At 48.3% G+C, this 23,815-nt stretch overlaps 1 protein-coding gene across 2 annotated transcripts in view; it reads right to left on the reverse strand.

Moving 5' to 3' along the window:
* Window positions 1–9,427: 9,427 nt before the first annotated feature.
* LOC137422941 (cholesterol 7-desaturase nvd-like) overlaps window positions 9,428–23,815 on the reverse strand; it is a 51,411-nt gene continuing 37,023 nt past the window's right edge. Inside the window, exons 5-7 of one of the 2 annotated variants that reach the window (XM_068109617.2) lie at window positions 18,040–18,156; window positions 17,626–17,802; window positions 9,428–11,010 (exon numbers count right to left, since the gene is read on the reverse strand). In XM_068109617.2, the coding sequence (XP_067965718.1) occupies window positions 10,849–11,010; window positions 17,626–17,802; window positions 18,040–18,156 (456 nt within the window). In that variant the 3' untranslated portion in view covers window positions 9,428–10,848. The remainder of the gene's footprint in view (window positions 11,011–17,625; window positions 17,803–18,039; window positions 18,157–23,815) is intronic. The other variant, XM_068109618.2, reaches the window with a different exon arrangement.

Genomic DNA, 23,815 nt, shown 5'->3' on the forward strand with positions numbered 1-23,815 from the left:
GAGGCTTTTCCATTCGGCAAGGCTTGTAGTGCGACAAACAGTTCCTCCATAGTTATCTTTCTGTCCAGCTCTTGACGTGCAGTAGCTGACAAGGTGGGCAAGGACGCGGTTAAAGAATGCACCATTTCGTCATCAGTCTTTCATACAATACATATCAGAGAAGTAATCTTTAACCAGGGTTCTAATGCCCTTGTGATCCTTTATCATATTGCCCTGCACAGTCCGTAACAAGGTGAGCTGCTCGCTACCCTTTGAAGTATGTTCAAGTCGAAAGAAGAAACTAGAAGGCACGTCCAGATGACGCAAGTTCTCCACACGGAGACGAATCATGGCACCTCTAGCTTGTTTTACACGTAGCCTGTTGAGAATAGCTTTCTTTTTGGCCAATTAAAGATTTGTTTCCATTGTGTTGGAAGGTGACAGACGGCTTTGCAAAGCTAAAATTTCTTTTTCAATAACACTTTTAAAGAGAGACTCATCTTTTGTACAAAAGAATCTATACTGCTGACAAAAGGTTTTAATTTGCGCCTTAGCATTATCCCACCATTGATTGAGAGAAGAAAAAGAAGGCTTCCGGAGTGTGCCCCAGAAGTGTGCCCCAGCAGTGTGCCCCAGAAGTGTGCCCCAGAAGTGTGCCCCAGAAGTGTGCCCCAGAAAGCCCGGAAAGCTTTAAGGAAAGCTTGATCCTCTAAAAGGTCCACATTAAAAATCCAATGCGCAGCTCCATAGTTCCGTATAGGAGAAAGAAGAGAAAAGGTGACCATGTGATGATCGGAGAAACCGATTGGTAAAATTTGCACATTGCCCATCATGTTAAGAAAGTTACTATTTATGTAAACACGATCTAGCCGAGCGAAGGAAAGCCGACCGTCAAGACAGCGACACCATGTGTATTGGCGTTTGAGGGGGTTGTGAAGTCTCCACGCGTCAACGAAAGAAAATTTAGATAAAACCCTTGCCAGTGGGACGGTACTAGCTAGATGAGGTTCTTTACCGTTCCGGTCCATTGCAGAGTCTAGAGTACAATTAAAATCCCCACCCAAGCAAACAAGGCTATTAAAATCTACGTGAGTGAGTGATGTTTCTAACTGTGTAAAAAAAGTGACCCTGTCCGTGCTGTCACTGGGTGAGTAGACATTAAAAAGTGTGTGCTTGGAACCATTGTAGGTGAAAGATACACAAATTATGTACCCCTTAATTATGTCTTCAAAAACAATGTCAGTTTGGAGGAAAGAAGATGAGAAGAATATAGCTACCCTGGCTCTAGGGCAAGCCAAGCTGCTGAAAAACCATTGGCTGTTCATCACCCTTCGCCATTGGCTTTCGCAAGAAGGATTGCATCTCGTCTCCTGTAAAAGCAAGTTGCCAATATGCTTTACCTCAGTGAGTGAGGAATTTGACCTGGGTCTTGCGCAATGGGGACTGCCCCCCATTGATATTCAGGATAGCTACAGAAAAGGTCATGTGAGGAAGAAGGAGAAGGGGTTATATAGCGGAAGGTTGGTCTACTTGTAGCTCTTCCTTCGATTTGATGATGTACTTCTTGAGGCGGTATACTTCTCGTTCCCCAACTCCGAGCTGGCTGGACTTCAGAACGAGATATTTCGCGGATGTTATGAAGATTTTTATGTCTGGAAAGAAATCTTTCACCTTTACTCGCCTCTTCTGAAAAGTGTCTTTCAGGAATTTTAGAATTTCTGCAGGTGTGATGCTCGGATCATCCTCTGGCCCATGAGACAACAACGAATCGTTCCAAGCCTTGATGCTGATGCCAGACGTGAGGGATGAGGCTCCATCGGAGTCATAGTCCAATTGAGCAGCTTGAGTCTTGCTCTCTAAAGGTAAAGCAGGCGCTGGTGCAGCAGATGCTGCGTGTGCCATCGCCTGAATGTCTGCAGGTTTTGGAAGCGTCTGCATATCAGACCTCCTCAGGTGCCTCACGCCCCGCACAGACAGAAACTGTACATTCCATGTCAGCACAGCCCGGGCCATTATAAGGCACGACCTCCTCAGGTCCCTCCCGCCCCACAGAGACGGAGGATAAAATGGGCTTATCGTTGACTTCAGCAGTCAAAGGAGCTGCAGGTCCATTATTGTCATCACAAGCAGCTCTTTCACTCTGATTCATTAATTCTTTCTATTGGAGTTAGAGATGCAAATCTATTGTGTAAGGTTATGCCGGTAACATAAGGAGCCACCTCAGTGAGGGGTCCACTGTCGTTTCCGGTCAACACAATCTTTTTCGAATCCCTTGTTGCTGCTTCGTCATTAACATTCGGCCGTTTGTGCTTCTTCCGAGCAGTAACAACAGTGAAACCTCCGTCATCCACGGAGGTATCTCTCACTGCTGCCGTCGATGTGGATGGCTGATCGTCCGCAGCATTACCAGGTTCTGTCTGCTCGGTTGTTCTCACGGGGACAGTTACCTTCGTGCAGGCACCTTTTCAATGTCCGTGTTGCCCACAAATAAAACAGGTCGTCGTTTCAGTCGACACATATATTTGATAGTTATGACCATTGAGCGACAGCGTTATGGTCGCATTAAGCGTCTGAGCGTTGTATTTGAGGATAATATAACAATGACACCGGAAGGTCATGATGTGTCAGAGCAAGGCGTCTGCTCGAAGTTGCAGGGGGATCATGGATATCCGGGACACGACGGTGCCGAAACTATTAAGCGAAGAGACAATCTGCTCGCTTTTTATAAAGGGCGGTAAATTCGACAAAATGTTTCAAACCGCTGGTGTGTCCATCGGACTAACACTTATGTAAATGCCCTGGGATAAGGACAGACCGTGCTCTACCACCTCATTGATGAGGTGTTCCTCCGATACAAAAAACACGATTCTGTGGTTCATCCTGGAGGCGGCAAGGACATTATCCAGGCCGACAAGGTTACCAATACTGGTTATTGAGCAATGAGGTTATTGATAACAAGAGCGCGGCCTCTGTATGAAAGAGACCGCAGTAGTCCTTTCCATGATTTTAAACGGTATGCAATTTGTTCCACACCTCCTTCCCAATTCCTCATTTCCATTTCATGGTTTCCAAGATAAACTCCAAGATATTTGATGCCGTCTGTTTTCCATACCAGATTTTGTGGGAGTGATGGTGGCGATGTGAATGAAGGGTTACCTGAACTACACCACAAGGCTACTCCAGTTTACTTCACCAGAAGAGGCTGCAGAGAGGTCTTTTAAGCACTGCTGTACTGCAGCCACACTGCTCGGGCCTTTAATTAAGACACAAACGTCATCAGCAGAAGCTGTTATGACAAATTTTGACCCCTCTACTCCCATATTCTGAGGCAATCGTTTCCTGAAAGATGCCACAAGTGGTTCAAGGACAATTGTATATAACAGTCCCGAGAGAGGACAGCCTTGGCGGATACCGCGTCGAAAGGGAAAGGGGGAACATAAGTTGTTATTTACTTTCATCATACAGAAAGTGTTTGTATATAACAGTTTAACATATGTTGTGAAGGTTTCACCAAAACCCATCCCCTTAAGAACCGAAAACAAGTATGCATGATCAACACGATCAAAAGCCTTTGTTTGATCCAGAAACAATAACCCAAAACTGGCAGGCACGTACTTTTTACAGGAAATAATATCTCTTACCAGAAACAGGTTATCATGCATGGACCGTCCAGGAACACAGTAGGTTTGATCCGGCTGTATGACAGAGCTGATCACCTCTTTCAGCCGGTTTGCTAACACTTTAGACAGATTTTGTAGTCAGTACACATTAAAGAAACAGGTTGCCAGTTCTCAATGAGTTGAATGTTCCCAGCCTTCGGCAAAAGGCATACGACCGCCCTTCTACAGGACAGAGGAAGTTCTCGAACACGCAGGCTTTCGTCAAGGACTTCAAGCAGATCGGGTCCCACAAGATTCCAAAATGTCTTATAAAACTCTCCAGGCAGCCCGTCAATCCCCGAGGCTTTAACATCTTTCAAGCCTCGCATGGCTGCTTCAAGTTCATCAGGTGAAATTAACGATTCCAGTGTGTGTTGCTTGTCCTCCTCGACTTCTGGGAGCTCGGCAATCAGCTCCTGTATCGCCTCACTGCAGATACTCTGGGCAGAGTTCAAGTCAGAGTAAAACACTTTCAAGGCCGCCTTAATCTCCGGTTGGGAGGTAACCGTTGACCCATTAGCAGTGCAGAGCTTATGAATTTGCTGAGAGTTTTTAACCGAATTCTCCAAGCTAAAGAAGTCCTTATTTGGCATATCCAAAGTCAAGTAACTCATCCTCATACGCACCAAGGTACCCATTGCCCGCTGCCGCACCATTTCGGTCATTAAGGACCTTTTTGTCCATAGTAACCGATCATATCCAAAATCTTTCCCAGCCCCATTACAATTCTGTTCCAATGCTGCAATTTCAGCCTTTAATGAGTCAATTGAGAGACTTTGCATTTTAGTAGTAAACAGACTATACTGTTGACAAAACGTTTTAACTTGACACTTTGCAAGGGCCCACCATATGCGAAGGTTGGCATGCTCAAGCTTAGAGGACCGAATTTCCCCCCACATGGTTCGGAGGGCATCTTTAAATTTCTTATCACTTAACAGCCGAGTATTGAGTGACCAGTACGCGCTACCTCCTGATTTCAGCGGTAATTTAAAGGACATTGAGACTAAATTATGATCTGACAACCCTGTTGGGAGTATTTGGCTAGTGGACACCACATTCAGCATTGGCTTATTGATATAGATCCTCTGCACCATGTGTAGCCCTGTGAAGTTGGATGCTGAAACCTCCACACATCCTCAAAACAAGAGTTATTGATGAGGCTCTCTAACACCTTCGCAGAAGCACCGTGGGGTTCATGTCCATTCCTCTCAACTGAAGGATCAATTGTACAGTTGAAATCTCCTGCGATACAGGTGAGAGCAGCTGGATCCAGTCCCTTTACAAAGTCCCACAATGTGGAAAAGAATATTCTTCTTTCTATAGGTTCACTTGGTGCATACACATTTACTATAATAAGCGTTTGTATATTGCAGTAGAACTCCACCGCTATCAAATGTGCCTTATAGACCTCCCTATAAACAACACTCTGAGTGGGAAGCCTGGGACTTAAGGCGATGGCAATACCAGCCTTGGGGGTGGAAACCCCACTCAGCCACCATTGCCCTTTAAAAAGTTTACACCATTCAGCTGCCAAATTGTTTGGGGCATGGGTCTCTTGCAATAGAATGACATCTGCTTTTACTCTCTCCATTGCCTGGATTGCTTGAATTTTTCGTAATGGGGCACACCCCCCATTGATGTTCAGGGAGGCAATATGTATTTCTCGCATTGTCATTCTAAGGTGCTAGCTCACCCTCCGCCTGCAATTCGTTATTCGCCTTTGTTACTGCTTTTCGAAGATGCTGAAATTGAGGCTCCGAGATCATGGGGTCATTTTTTAGTAAAAGAGGTTTTGAAGCCTTAATGAAAGTTTTAACATCAGGGAAATGATGTCTAATTACAACATGACGTTGTCGAAACGTTTCGTTTGAGAAATCAATGACCTTCCCTTTTGTCACCTTGGCTTGCCTCACCTGCTCCTTCTGATACTCACTCAGGGTAGCAGGACGACATCCTTCCTCGTCAGACTCAACCCTACTCTCGCCTAGTAGTGTCTCAGGTACTGGCACCTCATCTATGTCATTGTGACCATGGTCTTTTTGTTGCATCTGCATGGCAACAACTACCTCATCATTGTTGTCTAACACAGACTTATCAATCTCTTTCTCATCATCTTCCGTTGTGATGAGGGTCCTTAACTGCTCGTCGCATGGTGCAGGGTGTCCACCATCACACACGGTGACACGCTCGGTAATGCTTCGATTCTCTTCATCCTGTGAAATGGGCAGATTCCCATCTCTACCTATTGCATCACCATTTGCTCATGGTCATCAGGTTGGTCTGTATTACCATCTGCCTGCACAAGAAACATTTTGTTTCCTTTTCCTCCATTCTCATCATTCGCAAGAGAGCATTTCAAGTTTCTCCTCGACTCGGTCTCCATCAGCTTCACCTCCTCAAAGTCCCTTTGTTCTTGAGGTCCTTCTACAGGACAACCTCCACGTCTGGTTGCTCCACTACTGTATGGGCCTCGCCACCAGCACCACTATTACCCACACCCTGGTATTCCGGCGTTGACCTTTTTACTACACCTGGCTCATCTATAGGGTCATTCAAGCCATTTACAGAGGGAGCTGCCCCAGCTACTGTGGCGTAACTCTTCCTCGCATCAGGACAATACTGCCGAGTGTGTCCGTATGCCCCACATGTATAACAAATCAAGGTCTCAGTAGCTGCAAAGATCCGGTAATCATGATCTCCTATTTTAAAATTTATAGCCGGCGAAGCCGGTGTTGTCAATGAACGCGTACGTATTATGTTGAAAAAACAGATTATGCTGGATCCCTTGGCTTGAGAATTTCGAAGCTTTGACGCACCAAATCGCTCAATGGAGGCCGCCATCTTGCGGATGCGGAAGTATGCATAACAAATTTGAAAAAGTTCCATCGGAGTTTGTTTCACCTGTCTTTGTTTGATTCACAATCTTATGCACTTCTAATTTGTAATTAAAATACTTTAAGACCAACCTCGGCCCGCACGGGTCTGGTTATCTTAAATGAAAATCATCACCAAACACCGGAACCAATGAGATTCGAGCATTTGAAAAAATATTTCAAAAACCAAATCACTCAATGGAGGCCGCCATCTTCTGGATGCGGAAGTATGCATAACAAAATTGCGAAAAAGTTCAATAGGAGTTTGTTTCACCCGTTTTTGTTCGATTCACAATCTTATGCACCTCTAATTTGTAATTAAAATACTTTAAGACCAACCTCGTTATCTTCAACGAAAATCGTCACCAAATTCACAAACGTCACTCGAACCAATGAGATTCGAGCATTTGAAAAAATACTTCAAAAAAGCTTATTACGCGTTTCGGAGGCTGAAAACGGCATCAAATATTCTAAAATTGACGAAGAATTATTTTTTAGAAATCTCGCAGCCGTAGGGGATAGTTTTTCACGGCCGGAAATATCCGAAGTTGAGACGGAATTCACCGAATTAATGAAGAAGTAAATTTTATCAATTTTAATCTCATCCAGAATGCAAATGGTGTCATTTTAGGTCTAAATTTGCGAAATTTTGTGAGCTGACCAATCAGCGATCAGCTTAGGTCAGCCAATCAGCGCCATCGACACGCTTTGATTAACGACAGTCACACATTGCCGTTGAAACGGCGCTATCGTCTGACCTGTCGGCACTGATCTTACTGCAAGCTAACTTCTGGTGGAAGAAGCCGCAGTGCCCGGAGAGAACCAGCCCTGACAGCGACTGAAGTTAGAAGATTACACACGTACTGTGAAAACGTATATTAAGCCCAGTTAAAATTTCTTAAAATAGGCCCTAAGCTAGCACATCGTATAGTTACTTCCTTTAGCTTCTTGTGACATTTATTGTATGTAGGTATTGGGGAGGACTGTCTGCTCTGCTCTTTTACCAAGTCTTACCAGGTACGGTACCTACTACACCTACCTACTACCAAACTACCTAACCCACTGATGCCATCGTGATGGGTAAAATAGTGGCAAGAGGCTTTGGCTTCGCCGGCTCATTGCGGCTTTGCAGTCAGGTACTAGTAGATATGTTCAGCTGTTTCGCCTCATCCTTTAGTACGACGAAACAGAAACGTCTAAACGACTCAACATGCTTCAACCTTCCGTTCCTGGTTCGCAGGGGGACCGTGATAATTAGTGAGACGACAGTCCCATGCTCCCCTAATTTACGTAGGATTTCTTCATTCCTTAGAAAGGGCGGAACGTTACTTAAAATAACTTTAACCGCCGGCGTGTCCATGGACGATACCGGAACAAATTGGTCGTTCCACAACGTTAACCCGTTCTGCACCACAATGTCCGCAAGCCGCAAGACTTACTTGTGACACGAAAACCACCACTTTGTGGTTCATTCGAGACGCAGCACGGATGTTATTCACCTCGATGACATCCCCGATTGCAAGTAGAACATCGTCCATTTGTACATCATCCGGCGGAACAAGGCACAGCCCGTGCTTACGGAACAAGGCATAGCTTAACCCCTCATCGCTAACACAATTAGCAGTCCTTTGACTATTCCTATTAGCCATTTATCGGCAATAAACTAAACAAACTAAACAGTAACAATATTTATATAAGGTTAAGGAAATATAAATTAATTAAATAAATAATCGGCACGATATAAATAACCCACGTTATAAATACAGGTGGCTAACCGTTACCGTGCTGTCTCTCTCTCCCTCTCTTGTCTCAACACAGAAGGGAAACACGGAGAGCACTTCACAAACACCTACAAGGACACAAATAGAGTGAAAGGGGGATAGGAAAGACCACCAACACAACACAGTACTCACAGCACAACACACACAGCCGCCATGATTGCCACACCCACGCACGTCTCACCAACGTCCAGCAGGGGTGCGCGAGAGAGAGAGAGAGAGAGAGAGAGAGAGAGAGAGAGAGAGAGAAAGAGAGAGACTTTGACTTTTGAAGCTCTGAAGTTGGTGCACTGATTCTGCTCCAGCATCATCGGCCGGTCCGTGCCTCACCATCTGCCTGCACACATGCCTCCGCACTCAACCGAGCTGCATTCACCACATGACTCGTCCAACAAGTAGGCCAAACCTCACCAGCTCATCACTCCACACCTCCAATCATCATCTCCTCTATTAACCTCTTTATGTTTCTTTCTTCATTTAATCTCTTCTCCCTTGCCTCATTTTGCAGCAGTAGATAGGGTTCAGATTTTATGTTTGTGTGTGTCTCGTGATGGTGCCCATCAGGAACTGTGGCCCTCTGGGGGAGAGGGGGAAGGGGTGTGAACATTTGTGTACTGTCGGACCCCGCTATTCACGGGTTCCATGTATTCGCGGGTGATAAAATGCGACCTGTTTCTCTATTCGCGGAAAAGTGATCCACGAATTTGTGGTTCACCTTCACTCTTTCATTCCTCTTTTCTCCCACCTCTGGAACAAACTCCCACACTCTCTTCAATCCCACTCCTCCCTCCAGGTCGTTAAAACAGCTGTTCACCACCATCTCTTATCTTCCCCCATCCAAAACCCTGATCTTTTCTACACCCGTTAATTCACCCCAGATCCACCTCCTCCAAACTCCCCGTTTCTTTCCTGAAAGTCCCTGTAGTGTCCATCTTGTTTATCCCGTGTACCCCATTCCAGCCCTCTCTCTTCCATAGATCTCCCGATGTACCTGTTCTCTATTGTTGTTGTGCTTCCCTCTCTCTCCCCCTCCCTTTATTATATGTTATACATTTTAGCTCTTACACGAGCCTCGACTTGGTATAGAAAAAAGTTGTAGGCATTTCATATTAATTGAAAAGATTTTTCACTTTTTTTTCTGACATTTTTATTCGGAAAAAACACGTAGTTGAACTTTGCTAAAGCATGAAAAGTCAAACTAGCGAATCAAAATGAACCACAAAGCGATGAGTACTGAATAAAAAATGCACAATCTTAAGGAGAGTTCTATAAGGTGTAAAATAATAAAATAAAATAAAGATACCCAGTAAGTTTGAAAAGTTCTATGAACTGGACAAAAGTGTTCTTGACATTTAATCAACAGTTGTTTTCCTTTTTCCCTCATATTTGGTTTTAAGACAGTTTCTCGAATTATTCCCAGCTACAAATGATGTTGATTGGTCAAGAAGTAGGTTCTTATCCACCATGATTAAGAGAAAAGTAACCAGGGTAGCTGTGCAAAGTACAAGAGGTGGACACACTCACACACATACACACACCACCTTACAGCTGCTGTGGTGACAAATTACTTGCCCCATAATGGCCATTGCTGCGCAAATTGTAATAAGCATGTGTCGCTTGCCAAGTAAACATAATCCCTGAGGGCGGCCTAAGGGTTGATTGCAACTTGGCAGTCTTGGGGGGGAGGGGTGGGGGGGGGGGGGGAGAGGGGGTGGAGGGGATGGAGAGGGGGTTTGATAACTACTCCCCTGGCTTTGGTGCTGACATGACACAGGTTGTCAAAGCCCAATAATTGATGCTGCAGGGATCCGTCCGTGGGCAGAGGCAGTCGTGTTGGTCACCAATTTTGTGATGCAAACACAAGATGGAGTATTTAATTATTTACCTATATATATATATATATGGTAAATCCATTGCACTGCCTATGGAAGAAAAAATAAATAGAAAATCCATCTGCATGCATCAAGGAATTACTGCGGACTACCTACCCTGGCTGCCATTTTCATTCCTCGTCTTTCGTCCATCTTTGTTTGCATCTTCACTTTGGTATTTATTTATTTTTGTTCAGTGAATGAAGTAGTGGTGCATGGATGGAACGTTTCGTGCTGCAGTAAATACCATGTTCAGGTCATAATTCCCACGTATTTCTTGGCATTTATCGAAGTGACGATTCATCGCCGGGTGTGGAGCCCCCATGGGGTTTGGGGTTTCTTTCTCATCTCGATAAATTTATCTCTGTGTGCATCCATTGCGAACCAGCTCCCTTCCACTTCCTTTCCAGCAGGTTAAACCTTCAGTGTTTGTTGTTCAGCTTCAACTTGTAATAAGGTGTATTTCCTGTATGATGTGTATGTTAATAGATTTGTTGCAGCTTTCTTTAGCTCCGCAACTTGCTCTGTCGCTTTTCAATCTTTCGACAAGAGTTGAGACCCCTTAAAAAGGAACGTACAACTTACTTTCCCTATACATAGCTTTGATGATGTCTTAATTGTAAGGGAAGGACAAGATGTTATTATCCTTATGATATTAGGGCCTTTAAACTTGAAATTAGCTGAAACATCACCATTCAAGGGTATTCCGTTGGGGAGACGATTGTTTACTATTCTCCGTGTAGAACTGTGAATACCAGCGGCGATGGCGTCTGATTGCCGAGTCTTCAGCAATGAGAAATGGCTTCTTCATGTATGTCTTGTTGTTCCAGATATATACATCTCGCTCAAACTGCAGATACAACACGTAGAGAGATTGTGAAAGAAAGAACGACGTGTAAAGAAATACAAGGAAAGGCAGATGCATCTGTCTGCGCCATGTCTGTGCTATATCTACAACACTAGAATATGTTGTTTCTTACATAAGACAATTAAGCCTGGTGTTGGCTTGGAGGTTAGGGTCCTGGCTTGGGATCCTGGGTTTGAATCCCGGGCGATTGCTCGATTAATGCCAGGGGGGGTTGACTCAGCCTGTCATCCTTCCGAGGTCGGCAAACTGAGAACCAGTTCACTGGTCATTCCCTGTGTGTCGCAAGAGGCGACTAACAGTGTTGGCGGCAGGAAGAGCATCCGGCCATAAAACATTGCTTCAAAAATGGGACCACGGTGCCCAAAAAAGGCCAACCCCCACTCTGCGGGAAAAATGGCCTCTAAAGGCGGTTCTTACATAAGACAATTACAACACAATGTATCCAAGTAACGATCTAAAGAGACAGCTCAGTGACAGTCTCGGTGAGGGTGAGAACACATTAGGAGTACATCAGGGTAAACACCCTTCAGTGTGTCTAAATGAACATGTCCTGGGATTTCAGACGCATGGCAGATTCTACTAGCTGTGCGAATGCCGGCCGCTCGCTCCAGTCCAGTGGGTTGGCATTCACATCGCGGACGGGTCGGTGGTCTCTCCGTCTTCTACCGACTGTCATCCCGGTGTTTCACAGGCAGGGTGATTCATCCCTCGGATGGACATTGAACAGACGCCCCATTTTCTGGTCGGTGGACGTTAAATATCCCATGGTGTCCTTCTCGAAGAGTAGTCGAGTATTCGCCGGCATCCTAAACAAATTACAAATTCCTGCCATAACCAGCCGGGGGGGAAGTGCATCAGTGTCACAACCTCACTCTGTTGCTCCAGAAGGACAGTCAAACAAACCCACCTATCTATTTCCATAGTCAGCCATTGGAAGAGGGACAGTCTCTTGAATGTCTCCATCAGCCATGACCTCTCCCAAACCGATCACATTGATTGTAAAGTTTGCCTCAAAGCCAGCCCCAGTCTAGACATCCTCGGTCATTCTTTGAAAAATCTGAATTACCCACAGCCTGCAAGGCCTTTGTCCATACCCCAATGGAGTATGTACTGCTCTCCATTATGGGATGATGCTTCATCCGTCTCTCCTGAATTTTGTGGAATCCAAAGCTCTCAGCATTATTGGAATCTCTGAAGATGAAGCCAAAGCACAAGGACTTTTGCTCTGAGATCGTAGACAGGTCATTGACCAGTCTCATTTACAGGCCTCTCCTGCAGTCTCATTTCCTCTGCTCTTTCAGCCCTCTGACCCTCTCCAGGATACATGCGTTCTTCCAGTAACCCCCATTAACTCCACCTAACCTAACACAACCCTTTTATTTGCCAGATAATCTGTTTCTTCCCAATCTCTCTCTCTCTATCTCTATCTCTATCTCTATCTCTATCTCTATCTCTATCTCTATCTCGATCTGTATCTCTATCTGTATCTGTATCTCTATCTGTATCTGTATCTCTATCTCTATCTCTATCTGTATCTGTATCTCTATCTCTATCTCTATCTCTATCTCTATCTCTATCTCTCTCTCAATCTCTCTCTCTATCTCTCTCTCTCTCTCTCTCTCTCTCTCTCTCTCTCTTTATCTTGCTATTGTGTCCGATTATTGCCACACTGTCCCATGTCAGTTGGTTCCCTTTTTGCTCTCTCTCAAATTGATGTTAAATCGTTTGCTATGATCCTAAAGTCGCACAAGGATCTTGAGATAGCTCCAGGCCCATGCATGCAACACTGGAATGGCAGGCTAAAATTCCATACACTGGTATGGAGGTCGGTGTCCCTAGTCTCTAACGTCCTTTTCTTATACAACAACAACAACAGGCATTTTAAGGCCATTTTCCCTGCAAGAGCGGGGGTCAGCCTTGCGGTCCCCATGACAATCTTCTCCATTTTGCCCTATTTTCTGCATCTCTCCTGGTTAACCCCCTTGCCCGCATTTCTTCTTCCACCATCTTTAGCCAAGTCTTTCTCGGTCTTCCCCGTCCTCTACTTCCTTCTACATTCATTTCCATCACTCTTTTCAAACAGTCACTTTTATCCTTCCTCAACACATGACCAAACCATCTCAACCTGTTTCTCTTCACAGCATCCATCACAGGCTCTATTCCCACCATCTTTCGCAATTCATCATTTGTCTTCCTCTCTCTCAATGATACTCCGCACATCCACCGAACCATTCGCATTTCCACCCTTTCCAGCCTTCGTTGCTGCTCTACGTTCATTACCCATGTCTCACTCCCATAAATCAAAACACTTCTCACACATGCAGCATACACCTTTCCCTTCAGCTTCAATGACACTCCCCTCCTCGTCAGCACGCCACTCAGTTCCCGAAACTTCTTCCATGCACATCTCACTCGAGCAACCGTTGCCGAGTCTGATCCACCTTCTCCATTCAGCATGTCTCCAAGGTAACAAAATGTTTTCACACCTTCCAGCTTCACGCCATCTCCAAGATCCAACTCAACATTTCCTCCATCTGCAGCTCCCTCTGTGCACACCTTACACTTGAATGTAGCTGCCACACTGGTTAATGACCCTCTCAAACCACTACATTTTTGATGAACCCACTCAGCGCACATTGTACATTGAATGGAATTCACTCCGACACCCTTCCTGCACACAGCACACGGCCACTTCCCAGTTCTTTCCACCTCACCACATGCTTTACCACTTGCCATCACCTTCGTTTTCCGAAATATTCACCTTCAGACCTTTTGTCTCCATACATTCCTTCCACTTGTTCATCTTCTCCTTCAGTCCATCCATACTTTCTGCAATCAACACCAGATCATCTGCATACAACAACTCCCACGGTAAACCCTCCTTTACGTTCTGAGCCAGCACCTCCATCACAGCTACAAATAGTAGTGGACTTAGTACCGACCCCTGATGCACCCCCACATTCACCTCAAACTCACCACTGTTCCCGTCCTTCGTCCTTACAGCTGTGCACGCTCTTTTGTACATTGCAATCACTACTCTGATCAACCATTCCTCCACTCCTAACTTCCTCAATGCCCATGTCACTACTTCACGTGGAACCCTATCGAATGCTTTCTCCAGAACAACAAACCCAAGAAACAACTTCTTCCTCTTCTCCATATACTTCTCCTGCAACTGCCTCACAATAAAAAACGCGTCTGTCATTCCTCTTCCTGGCATAAATACAAACTGCATTTCGTCAATCTTCACTTTTTTCCTTATCCTCCTCTCCAACACCCTTTCGAATACCTTCATTCCATGCTCCAATAACTTTATCGCTCGATACGAGCCACAGTCCAGAGGGTCATCTTTCCCCTTGTATAGAGGGACGAGGGTACTCAGTTCCCAATCCACTCGAATGCGGTCTTCTTTCACCACCAGATTGCATATCTCTGTCATTCTCTTCACACCCCAACTTCCTGCTGCCTTCAACATATCTCCCACAACTCCCGTCGGCCCTCCCGCTTTTCTACTCTTCATTGCTTTTATCGCTTCCTCAACTTCCTTCTCGGTTATCTTTTCTGCCGGTCCTAAAACTGGGTTACTCTCTATGTTGCCATCCCATTCATTCTCTGCATTCAACAGTATTTCCATATATCTCTTCCATCTTCCTTTAATTCCATCTGGGTCCACAACGATTTGTCCCACTTCATCCTTCAAGCAACTCACCCCCATCACATCACACCTCTCTTTCGCTATCTGCTTTGCAATCCTGAATACCGCTCTCTGACCCTCTTCCGAATCCAAGCGTTCTCCGAACATTTTCCTACATGCCTCCTGTGTCTTTGCTACCTCTTTCTTTGCAGCCTTCTTGGCTGCCTTATAACTTTCATGCTCTGCCTTTTCTGCCCCCATACCCTTCGCCTTCTGCCACTCCTTGAACCTCTTCCTCTTCTCGTCAATCCTCTTTCCAACTTCATCATCCCACCACCATGTTTCCGAGTGCCTCGATGGTCCTTTCGTCCATCCACATACCTCACCAACGGCTCCCAACAGACTATCTTTCATTGACATCCAACCACTTTCAAGCTCAACCACATCATCCTCTACCCTACTCAGCCTCTCTTTTAATGCCTCCCTCACTGTCACCTCTTTCAACCTCCACACCTTCATTTTCGGTTGGTACTTCACCCGCCGAGCTCTCCTCGCACCTTTCACCCTTATGTCGCAGACAACCAAGTGGTGCTGTGAAACAGCCTCCTCCCCCGGGATCACCTTTGTGTCCCGGAAGTGCCCCCTATCTCGCCTACGCACCATCAGGTAGTCAACGGTTGTCGTCGACCCACCTGACGTGTATGTAACAAGCTTATTATCCTCTTTCTGGAACTGAGTATTACAAATCAACAAATCAGCTCCATCAGCAAACTCCAAAATCCTTTCACCTTCTCCATTTCTCACACCATATCCATAACCCCCATGAACTCCGTCAAAACCATCCATACTCCTTCCCACATGTCCATTTAGGTCTCCTCCTACCACAACAACTTCCTCATCTTTCACGTTTTCCATCAGCTTCTCTATAGCACACCAGAACTTGTCCTTCTCTTCATCGCTCCGACCAACCTGCGGAGCATATCCCGAGATGACGTTCACCAAGAGCTTTCCAATCATCATTTTCACCATCATCAACCTATCACTCACTCTAGTCACACTCACCACACTGTCTACAAACTCTTCAGAAAACAGGACACCAACACCATTCACGCCCTCCGGGCACCCTTGCCACACAAACTTGTATTTCTGTCCCTGCCTACCCTTCACCATTCTCACACCACTTCCCTTCCATCTCGTCTCCTGCACACAACATATGTCCACTCTTCTTCTGACCAATACTTCCACCACTTCTCCTGATCTCCCTGTCATTGTCCCTACATTCCATGTCCCAAATCTCAGAAACCGATCTCCACGTCGGGCATCAGACGTTTCGTCGTCATAAATGGAGTGATTTCCACCCTTGCTTCGATCGGGTTCCCCACCTTGAGTTTTGACGAGAGGGAGTGAGGTCCCCCACCGGGTACTTCGGGCTGTACCCTGCCCATATGTAGTTGTAATTGTCATGGTTCTCTTTTTGAGGCAATGTTTTTATGGCCGGATGCCCTTCCTGACGCCAACCCTTTTAGTCACCTCTTAGGGCAGGGATACGGTGTACCTATTCTAAACCGGGGTACACACCGGTATGTTATGTAATAAAGGTAAAAAGTTTTTCCATGAGTATTAGAAACTTCAATAAACCAGAAATGCACTCAATAGAGCACTTGCATCGACCAGGCTGAACAGTTTACGTTTTGTATTCCACTGATAGGTCGGATCTGGATTTGGACCTGAAGTTCCTGAACCAAAATCGAATCGGCTTGTTCTTGTCACCTGCCCAACTCATCCACCAAGTTTTGTCATTATCCGTTCACAACTTTTTGAAACTCCATGCTATCGGTCGTTTTGTCTCATCTCTCTGGTGAAGAATCGGCCACAAAAATTAAATAAAGTCTCGGATCTGCATATTCACCAAAATCGCATAAATTCGTCCTTTTTACACACCAAACCTGTTCACCAAATTTCGGCCGAATCAGTTCACACCTTTTGGAGATAACCTGCTCACAGACAGAGCTACAGACAGACAGCCGTGTGAACATGACATCCGATGACCTTCGGTGGCGGAATTAACCGGTTCATAAGGACGGCTTCTTTGCTAGTGACTGTAAAGTAGCCATTTTATAACTAAAAACAAATAAAGAAGAAGACGTCATGCGGAACACGATACTTGCAAAATACGCCTCCCCCCCCCCCCCCTCCCCAAGAAAAAAAATTCCATTGATACAGCAAATTGTCCATTTCATCAAGATTAAAATTGACAATCTTGATCAAAGCTCGGGTCAATGGGAAGAAAAGTGACGATTTTTTAGATGAAAAATGATGATTTTGGAAGGTTGACCTTGAGTTGACCTTTGACCTTTTGACCTCAAAAATAGTTGGTTTCCCTATTTAGTGACTCAATGTGCAAATGCCGTTCAATTTTCAAGTCAATCGGATGAAAATTGATGGTTTTAAAGATAAAAAGTGATGATTTTGGAAGTTTGACTTTGAGTTGACCTTTGACCTTTTGACCTAAAAACTCGTATCTTTCCCAATTTAGTGACTCGATATGCAAATGCTGTTCAATTTTCAAGTCAATCGGTTGAGAATTGACGGCTTTTTAGATGAAAATTGATGATTTTTAAAAATTGACCTTAAGTTGACCTTTGACCTTTTGACCTCAAAAATAGTTCGTTTCCCAATTTAGTGACTTGATATACAAATGCTATTTGATTTTCAAGTCAATCGGATTTAAAATGGCGATTTTAGAAATTTGACCTCCAGATGACCTTTGACCTTTGACCTCAAAATTGGGACGACTTATACAACGTGGTGAAGTTTCGTGACGATCGGTTTAGAATTGTGACCTGTAGGCCGGTGACAAACACAAACAGACAGACAGACAAACAGACAGACAGACAAACGGAACCGACCAATATACTTGAAAAATCTTCGACTTTGCAAGTAATAAGTGCATTATGACTCACCTGTACCCTTTCCAAACGAAGCAATATCTTTGGGATTATTGGTGGAATTGTGGACTTGTAATACATGTAGTGTGTGACTTGTTGAAGCAAGGGTTCCACTGGTGTCACACACTGGAGGATCATCCCCTGGCCGAACACTGCGTGTTTGAAGTGCAAGTAAACTAGGCCTGGGCCTACCTGTTAAACATACACACAATGCCCAAAAACGTTTATTTACGACAGAGTAAAAGATAAATTAAGTCAGCAAATAAAAAGTTTGTTAAATGCAATCCATATATGACACAACTTGGAATCAATGATGGTGTGCGAGGGTGAAAGTAAATCATGCTCTAGCTTGTACAAATCTAGCAATGTCTTCTGCTCTTCGAGAAGCCCAGAGTTTGTAGTAGAACAAAAAGAGGTTTGTGGTACAACCTGACGGGCCTGCACTTTCAGATCGCCAGGAATCTTCCGACCACAGAAGGTCAGCGAGTGCTCAATGTTCATGAGGGAACAGTGACTGTTGGCTTCTTCCTCCGGTTCCCAGGTTGCCTGTGTAATATATAATACAATGTTTCAGACAAAGTAGGTATCTGCTTTTGGCATATTGTCATCTCTTACGCAAACTGAAACATCACTAACTAGGGAGGTCATAGAACAGCTTACCCTGTGCAGTGTTCAGGTGCAGTGCCTTCAGAAAGTATTCACACCCCTTGACTGTTCCACATTTTGTTGTGGTACAGTCTGAATTGAAAATGGATAAAATTTTAAAAAATTGTCACTGACTACACGTCATGCCAACATGGATTAATTTTTTTATTTTTTTTAGAAATTCTCACAAAATAATTAAAAATGAAATACAGATATATCTAATTTACATAAGTATTCAACCCCCTGAGTCAATACTTCATAGAAGCACCTTTTGCAGCGATTACAGCATCGAGTCTTCTTGGGTATGTCTGTGTCAGCTTTGCACATCTGGATTTGCGTCGTTTCTCCCATTCTTCCGTGCAGATTTGCTGAAGCTCTGTCAAGTTGGATGGGGAACGTCGGTGAACAGCAATATTCATGTATTTCCACAGATTCTCAATGGGATTCAAATCTGGGCTTTGACTGAGCTACTCAAGGACTTTCACATTCTCGTTCTGAAACAATTCCATTGTTGCTTTGGCTGTATGCTTGGCGTTGTAGCGGTTACCGCTGGATGCACACAATCGCCTTGCACCGGCCAGAACACGACCAGACGCGCCTCTCCCGGGCATGCCCGGACTCACTGTTCCCGGGCACGCCCGAACCTCCCGGGCACGCCCGGTCTCGTCTTTCCAGGGCTCGCCCAGAGCGTCCGGGCATGCCCGCTCTCGCCTTTCCAGTGCTCGTCCAGAGCGCCCGGGCACGCCCAGCCTCGACTTGCCAGGCCGCAGCCAAACACGCCCGGGCAGGTCCAGACTCGCCTTTCCATGGCTCACCCTTGACACCCGGGCATGCCCGGTATAGCTTTTGCCGGGCAAACTTCCCGACATAAATGTGTATATATATTGCTGCCTGATAAACGGGCTTTGGGTCAGAATACCTGAGCTGTTTTGTTTCAATAAAGCAACTCGGCCGAATTCCGTCTTTGGTCGCGTCACTTCTTTCGACTCGCGTTGGAGCGCAGCTCCTTCACTGGTGACCTACCGACATGGATACGGCAGTGAATCTTAAACTGCCTACCTTCTGGGAGGCTCACGCGGCTGTTTGGTTCGCCCAGGCGGACTCCCAGTTCGCCCTGCGAGGCATCACCACGGACGACACCCGCTTCCACCACGTCGTGGCAGCGCTCGGTTCCGCCACCGCGGCCCGCGCCCTGAGCCTCCTCGAGCACCCGCCGGCTGCCGACAAGTATGACGCGCTGAAGACGCTCCTCCTCGACGCTTTCGCCCTCTCACCGGCGGCACGCGCACGGCGCCTGCTCGACCTGCCCGAGCTCGGCGACACGCGCCCGTCCGAGCGCATGGACTATATGCTCTCGTTGCTAGGTGAGCACTCTCCGGATTTTCTGTTCCGTGAGTTGTTCCTTCGCCAGCTGCCTCACCCGGTACGCCTCGCCCTGGCTGGCACGTCGATCACCGATCCCCGCGCCCTCGCCAGGGAAGCCGATAAGATCTCCTCGGTGGGCCAACACATCGGCGCGGCTACCTGGAGCCTGCCGCCGTCCGAGGCGACGCCCACGACGCCCGAGCACCCTGCGCGGTTGGAGGCCGAACTGCCGGTGAAACTGGCGGCCGCCACGCCGCACCGACCGCTTCCGACACGACGGCCGGGGCCTCCACCTGACCAGGCGTGGTGTTATTACCACGCCAGGTTCGGACACAAGGCTCGGACGTGCCGACCCCCGTGCACTTTCGGCAAGTCGGGAAACGGCCGAGCTGGCGTTCATTCCCAGCCATCAGCGCCGGCCACTCGGGCAACTTGCTTTTTATTCGGGACAAAGCGTCCGGGCGGCGTTTCCTTTGTGACACCGGCGCCCAACTGAGCGTCATACCCGCCTCCGAGCAGGACAGGCGGGACGCCGTTTGCGGCCCCTCTTTGGTCGCTGCTAATGGCTCGGCCATACGCACTTTTGGCCCGCGCAACGTCACCCTCTGCTTCGGCAGCCAGCGCTTTCAGGGGACCTTTGTGACCGCCTGCGTCCCCATGGCTTTGCTGGGCGCCGACTTCCTCTGCGCGCACGGGCTGCTGGTCGACGTCAAACGTCATCGCCTTGTCAACGCCGAGACCTTCAGCTCCCTGGCGTGCACGATGAGCAGCTCCGCGCCGACCGAACTGGCGTGCGCCCTCCCGACGGCGAACGAGTTCGCTCGCCTGCTCGCGGAATTCCCGGCCCTCACACGGCCGACGTTTTCGGCCGTCGCAGTGCGGCATGGGATCGAGCACCACATACCCACTACGGGCCCGCCGGTCTACGCCAGGGCCCGCCGCCTTGACCCGGCCAAGCTCGCCGTGGCAAAGGCCGAGTCCGACGCGTTGGAGCACCTCGGCATCGTGCGGCGCTCCAATAGCGCGTGGGCCTCACCACTGCACATCGTGCCAAAGCCGGGGGGCGCATGGCGCCCGTGTGGCGACTACCGCCGCCTCAACGATGCTACCACCCCCGACAGGTACCCGATCCCGCACATCCAGGACTTTTCTGCCCGTTTGGCGGGACGGGTCATATTTTCCAAAATTGACCTGATACGGGGATACCACCAGGTACCTGTCCGGGCGGCCGACGTCCCGAAGACGGCCGTCATCACGCCGTTCGGCCTGTTCGAATTTTTGAGGATGCCGTTTGGCCTCAAGAACGCGGCCCAGGCGTTCCAGCGCTTAATGGACGGCGTGCTGCGCGACCTGCCATTTCTTTTCGTCTATCTGGACGACATCCTCGTCGCCAGCACGTCCCGCGCCGAGCACCTCCTCCACCTCCGAACACTGTTCGGTCGCCTCAGCGAGCACGGCTTAATTGTCAACCCGGCCAAATGCCACTTCGGCACGACGACCGTTGACTTTTTGGGCCACCGCATCACCAAGACCGGGGCCGTGCCGCTGCCGACCAAGGTCGAGGCCATCACCACGTTCCCGCGTCCCCGTTCCATCAAGGCCCTACAAGAGTTCCTCGGCATGGTGAATTTTTATCACCGATTCGTGCCCCGCGCTGCTCAGCTCATGCGGCCCCTTTACGAGGCCCTCCGGGGCAAGCCGGCCAAGCATGACATCGTTTGGTCCACGGCCATGGACGCGGCCTTCGCGAGCGCAAAACGGGCCCTCGCCGACGCAACGCTGCTGGCTCACCCGGTGCTCAACGCGCCCATCGCCCTCACTACGGATGCCTCCAACTACGCGGTGGGCGCCGTCCATGAACAATGGGTGGACAGGACCACCAGGTGGCCGGAGGCCGTGCCCCTCACCTCCACCACCACCGCCGACGTGGCGCAGGCGTTCATCGCCACCTGGGTCGTGCGCTTTGGCGCACCGGCGGACATCTCGTCCGACCGCGGCCCACAGTTCACGTCCGAACTTTGGGGCGCGGTCGCCCGCTCGTTGGGGGTCACGCTGCACCGCACCACGGCCTACCACCCCCAAGCCAACGGGTTGTGCGAGCGGTTTCACCGCTCCATGAAGGCCGCACTCATGGCCGGCCTTCAGGACGACGGTTGGACCGACCGGCTGCCGTGGGTCCTTTTGGGCCTCCGCACGGCCCCCAAGGAGGACCTCCGGGCGTCCGCCGCCGAGCTCGTCTACGGCCAGCCGCTCCGCGTCCCGGGCGAGTTCGTGCCCGACGCTACCTGTCCCTGGTCCGCCGCACACCAGCGCTCGGACCTCCAGGAGGCCGCCCGCCGATTTGCCCCCGTGCCAACGTCCCGCCACGGTGGCCCCCAGTCCTATGTCCCCCCGGCGCTTCGCACAGCGGAGTACGTCTTTGTGCGTCATGACGCGCACCGGGGGCCACTCCGGCCGCTGTACGACGGGCCCTTCCGGGTCCTGCGACGGGGCGACAAGTCCTTTGTCGTCGACGTTGGCGGCCGGTCGGACCGGATCTCTGTGGACCGCCTCAAACCGGCGCACATGGACGTCGACCGACCACCACGGTTGGCCCTTCCTCCGCGGCGAGGCCGCCCCCCGTCCACAGTTCCCCCCGCTCGACCACCCACCACCACGTCGGACCCCTCCCCACGACCCTCCAGGGGTCGCTTCGGCCGGGTCATCCGGACTCCCCTTAAATTGACCCTGCCGGTGCAGGTCGATTCTGGAGGGGCGTGTGTAGCGGTTACCGCTGGATGCACACAATCGCCTTGCACCGGCCAGAACACGGCCAGACGCGCCTCTCCCGGGCATGCCCGGACTCACTGTTCCCGGGCACGCCCGAACCTCCCGGGCACGCCCGGTCTCGTCTTTCCCGGGCATGCCCGCTATCGCCTTTTCAGGGCTCGCCCAGAGCGTCCGGGCATGCCCGCTATCGCCTTTCCAGGGCTCGCCCAGAGCGTCCGGGCATGCCCGCTCTCGCCTTTCCAGTGCTCGTCCAGAGCGCCCGGGCACGCCCAGCCTCGACTTGCCAGGCCGCAGCCAAACACGCCCGGGCAGGTCCAGACTCGCCTTTCCAAGGCTCGCCCTTGACACCCGGGCATGCCCGGTATAGCTTTTGCCGGGCAAACTTCCCGACATAAATGTGTATATATATTGCTGCCCGATAAACGGGCTTTGGGTCAGAATACCTGAGCTGTTTTGTTTCAATAAAGCAACTCGGACGAATTCCGTCTTTGGTCGCGTCACTTCTTTCGATTCGCGTTGGAGCGCAGCTCCTTCAGCGTCATTTCCCTGTTCGAACATAAATCTTCATCATAGTCTAAGATCTTTTGCACTCTAAAGCAGGTTCTCCTCAAGGATTTGCCTGGATTTGGCTCCATTTATTGTTCTCTCTATCCTTACAAGTCTCCCAGTCCTTGCTGCTGAAAAGCATCCCCATAGCATGATGCTGCCACCCATGCTTTATGGTAGGGATGGTGTTATATTGTTATATGGGTGATGAGATGTGGTCGGTTTCCACCAGACATAGCACTTCAGGCCAAAAGAGTAATATTTTCGTCTCATCAGACCACAGAATATTTTTCCTCATGCTCTGAGTATTAGAAGTACCTTTTTGCAAACCCCAGGTGTGCTGTCGTGTGCCGTTTTCTCAGGAGTGGCTTCAGTGTGGCCACTCTCCCATAAAGCCGAGAATTTTGAAGTGCTGCAGAGACTGTTGTCCTTCCGGCAGGTTCTCCCATCTCAAACAAGGAACTCTGTAGTTCTGTCAGAGTGGTCATTGGGTTCTTGGTCACCTCCCTGACCAACGACCTTCTTGGCCGGTTGCTCAGTTTGGTCGGAGTCTGGGTAGTTCAATATGCTTTCCATCTCCTAATGATGGATCTCACTGTGCTCTTGGGAACCTTCAACACTCTTCGAGTGTGAATACTTTCTGAAGGCACTGTATATCATTGAATTGAAATAAAATAATGGTTTTAAAGGTCATATTTTAAAAAATCCGCAAGTTTAGCGCTGTTGATGCAGTGTCTTGTACACCATCGGGCGAATTCAGAGCCAAAGTACTGCTAAACTACAGGTTCATTTTCCGGTTCGTTTTCCAATTCATGTTCAAAATATAACAATTGTTGAAATCAAGTTGCTCCTCGATCATAAACTGATGTTTGTAGACAGA

The sequence above is a fragment of the Myxine glutinosa genome, chromosome 3, assembly GCF_964187855.1.
Source record: "Myxine glutinosa chromosome 3, kmMyxGlut1.1, whole genome shotgun sequence".
NCBI classification, from domain to species: domain Eukaryota; kingdom Metazoa; phylum Chordata; class Myxini; order Myxiniformes; family Myxinidae; genus Myxine; species Myxine glutinosa.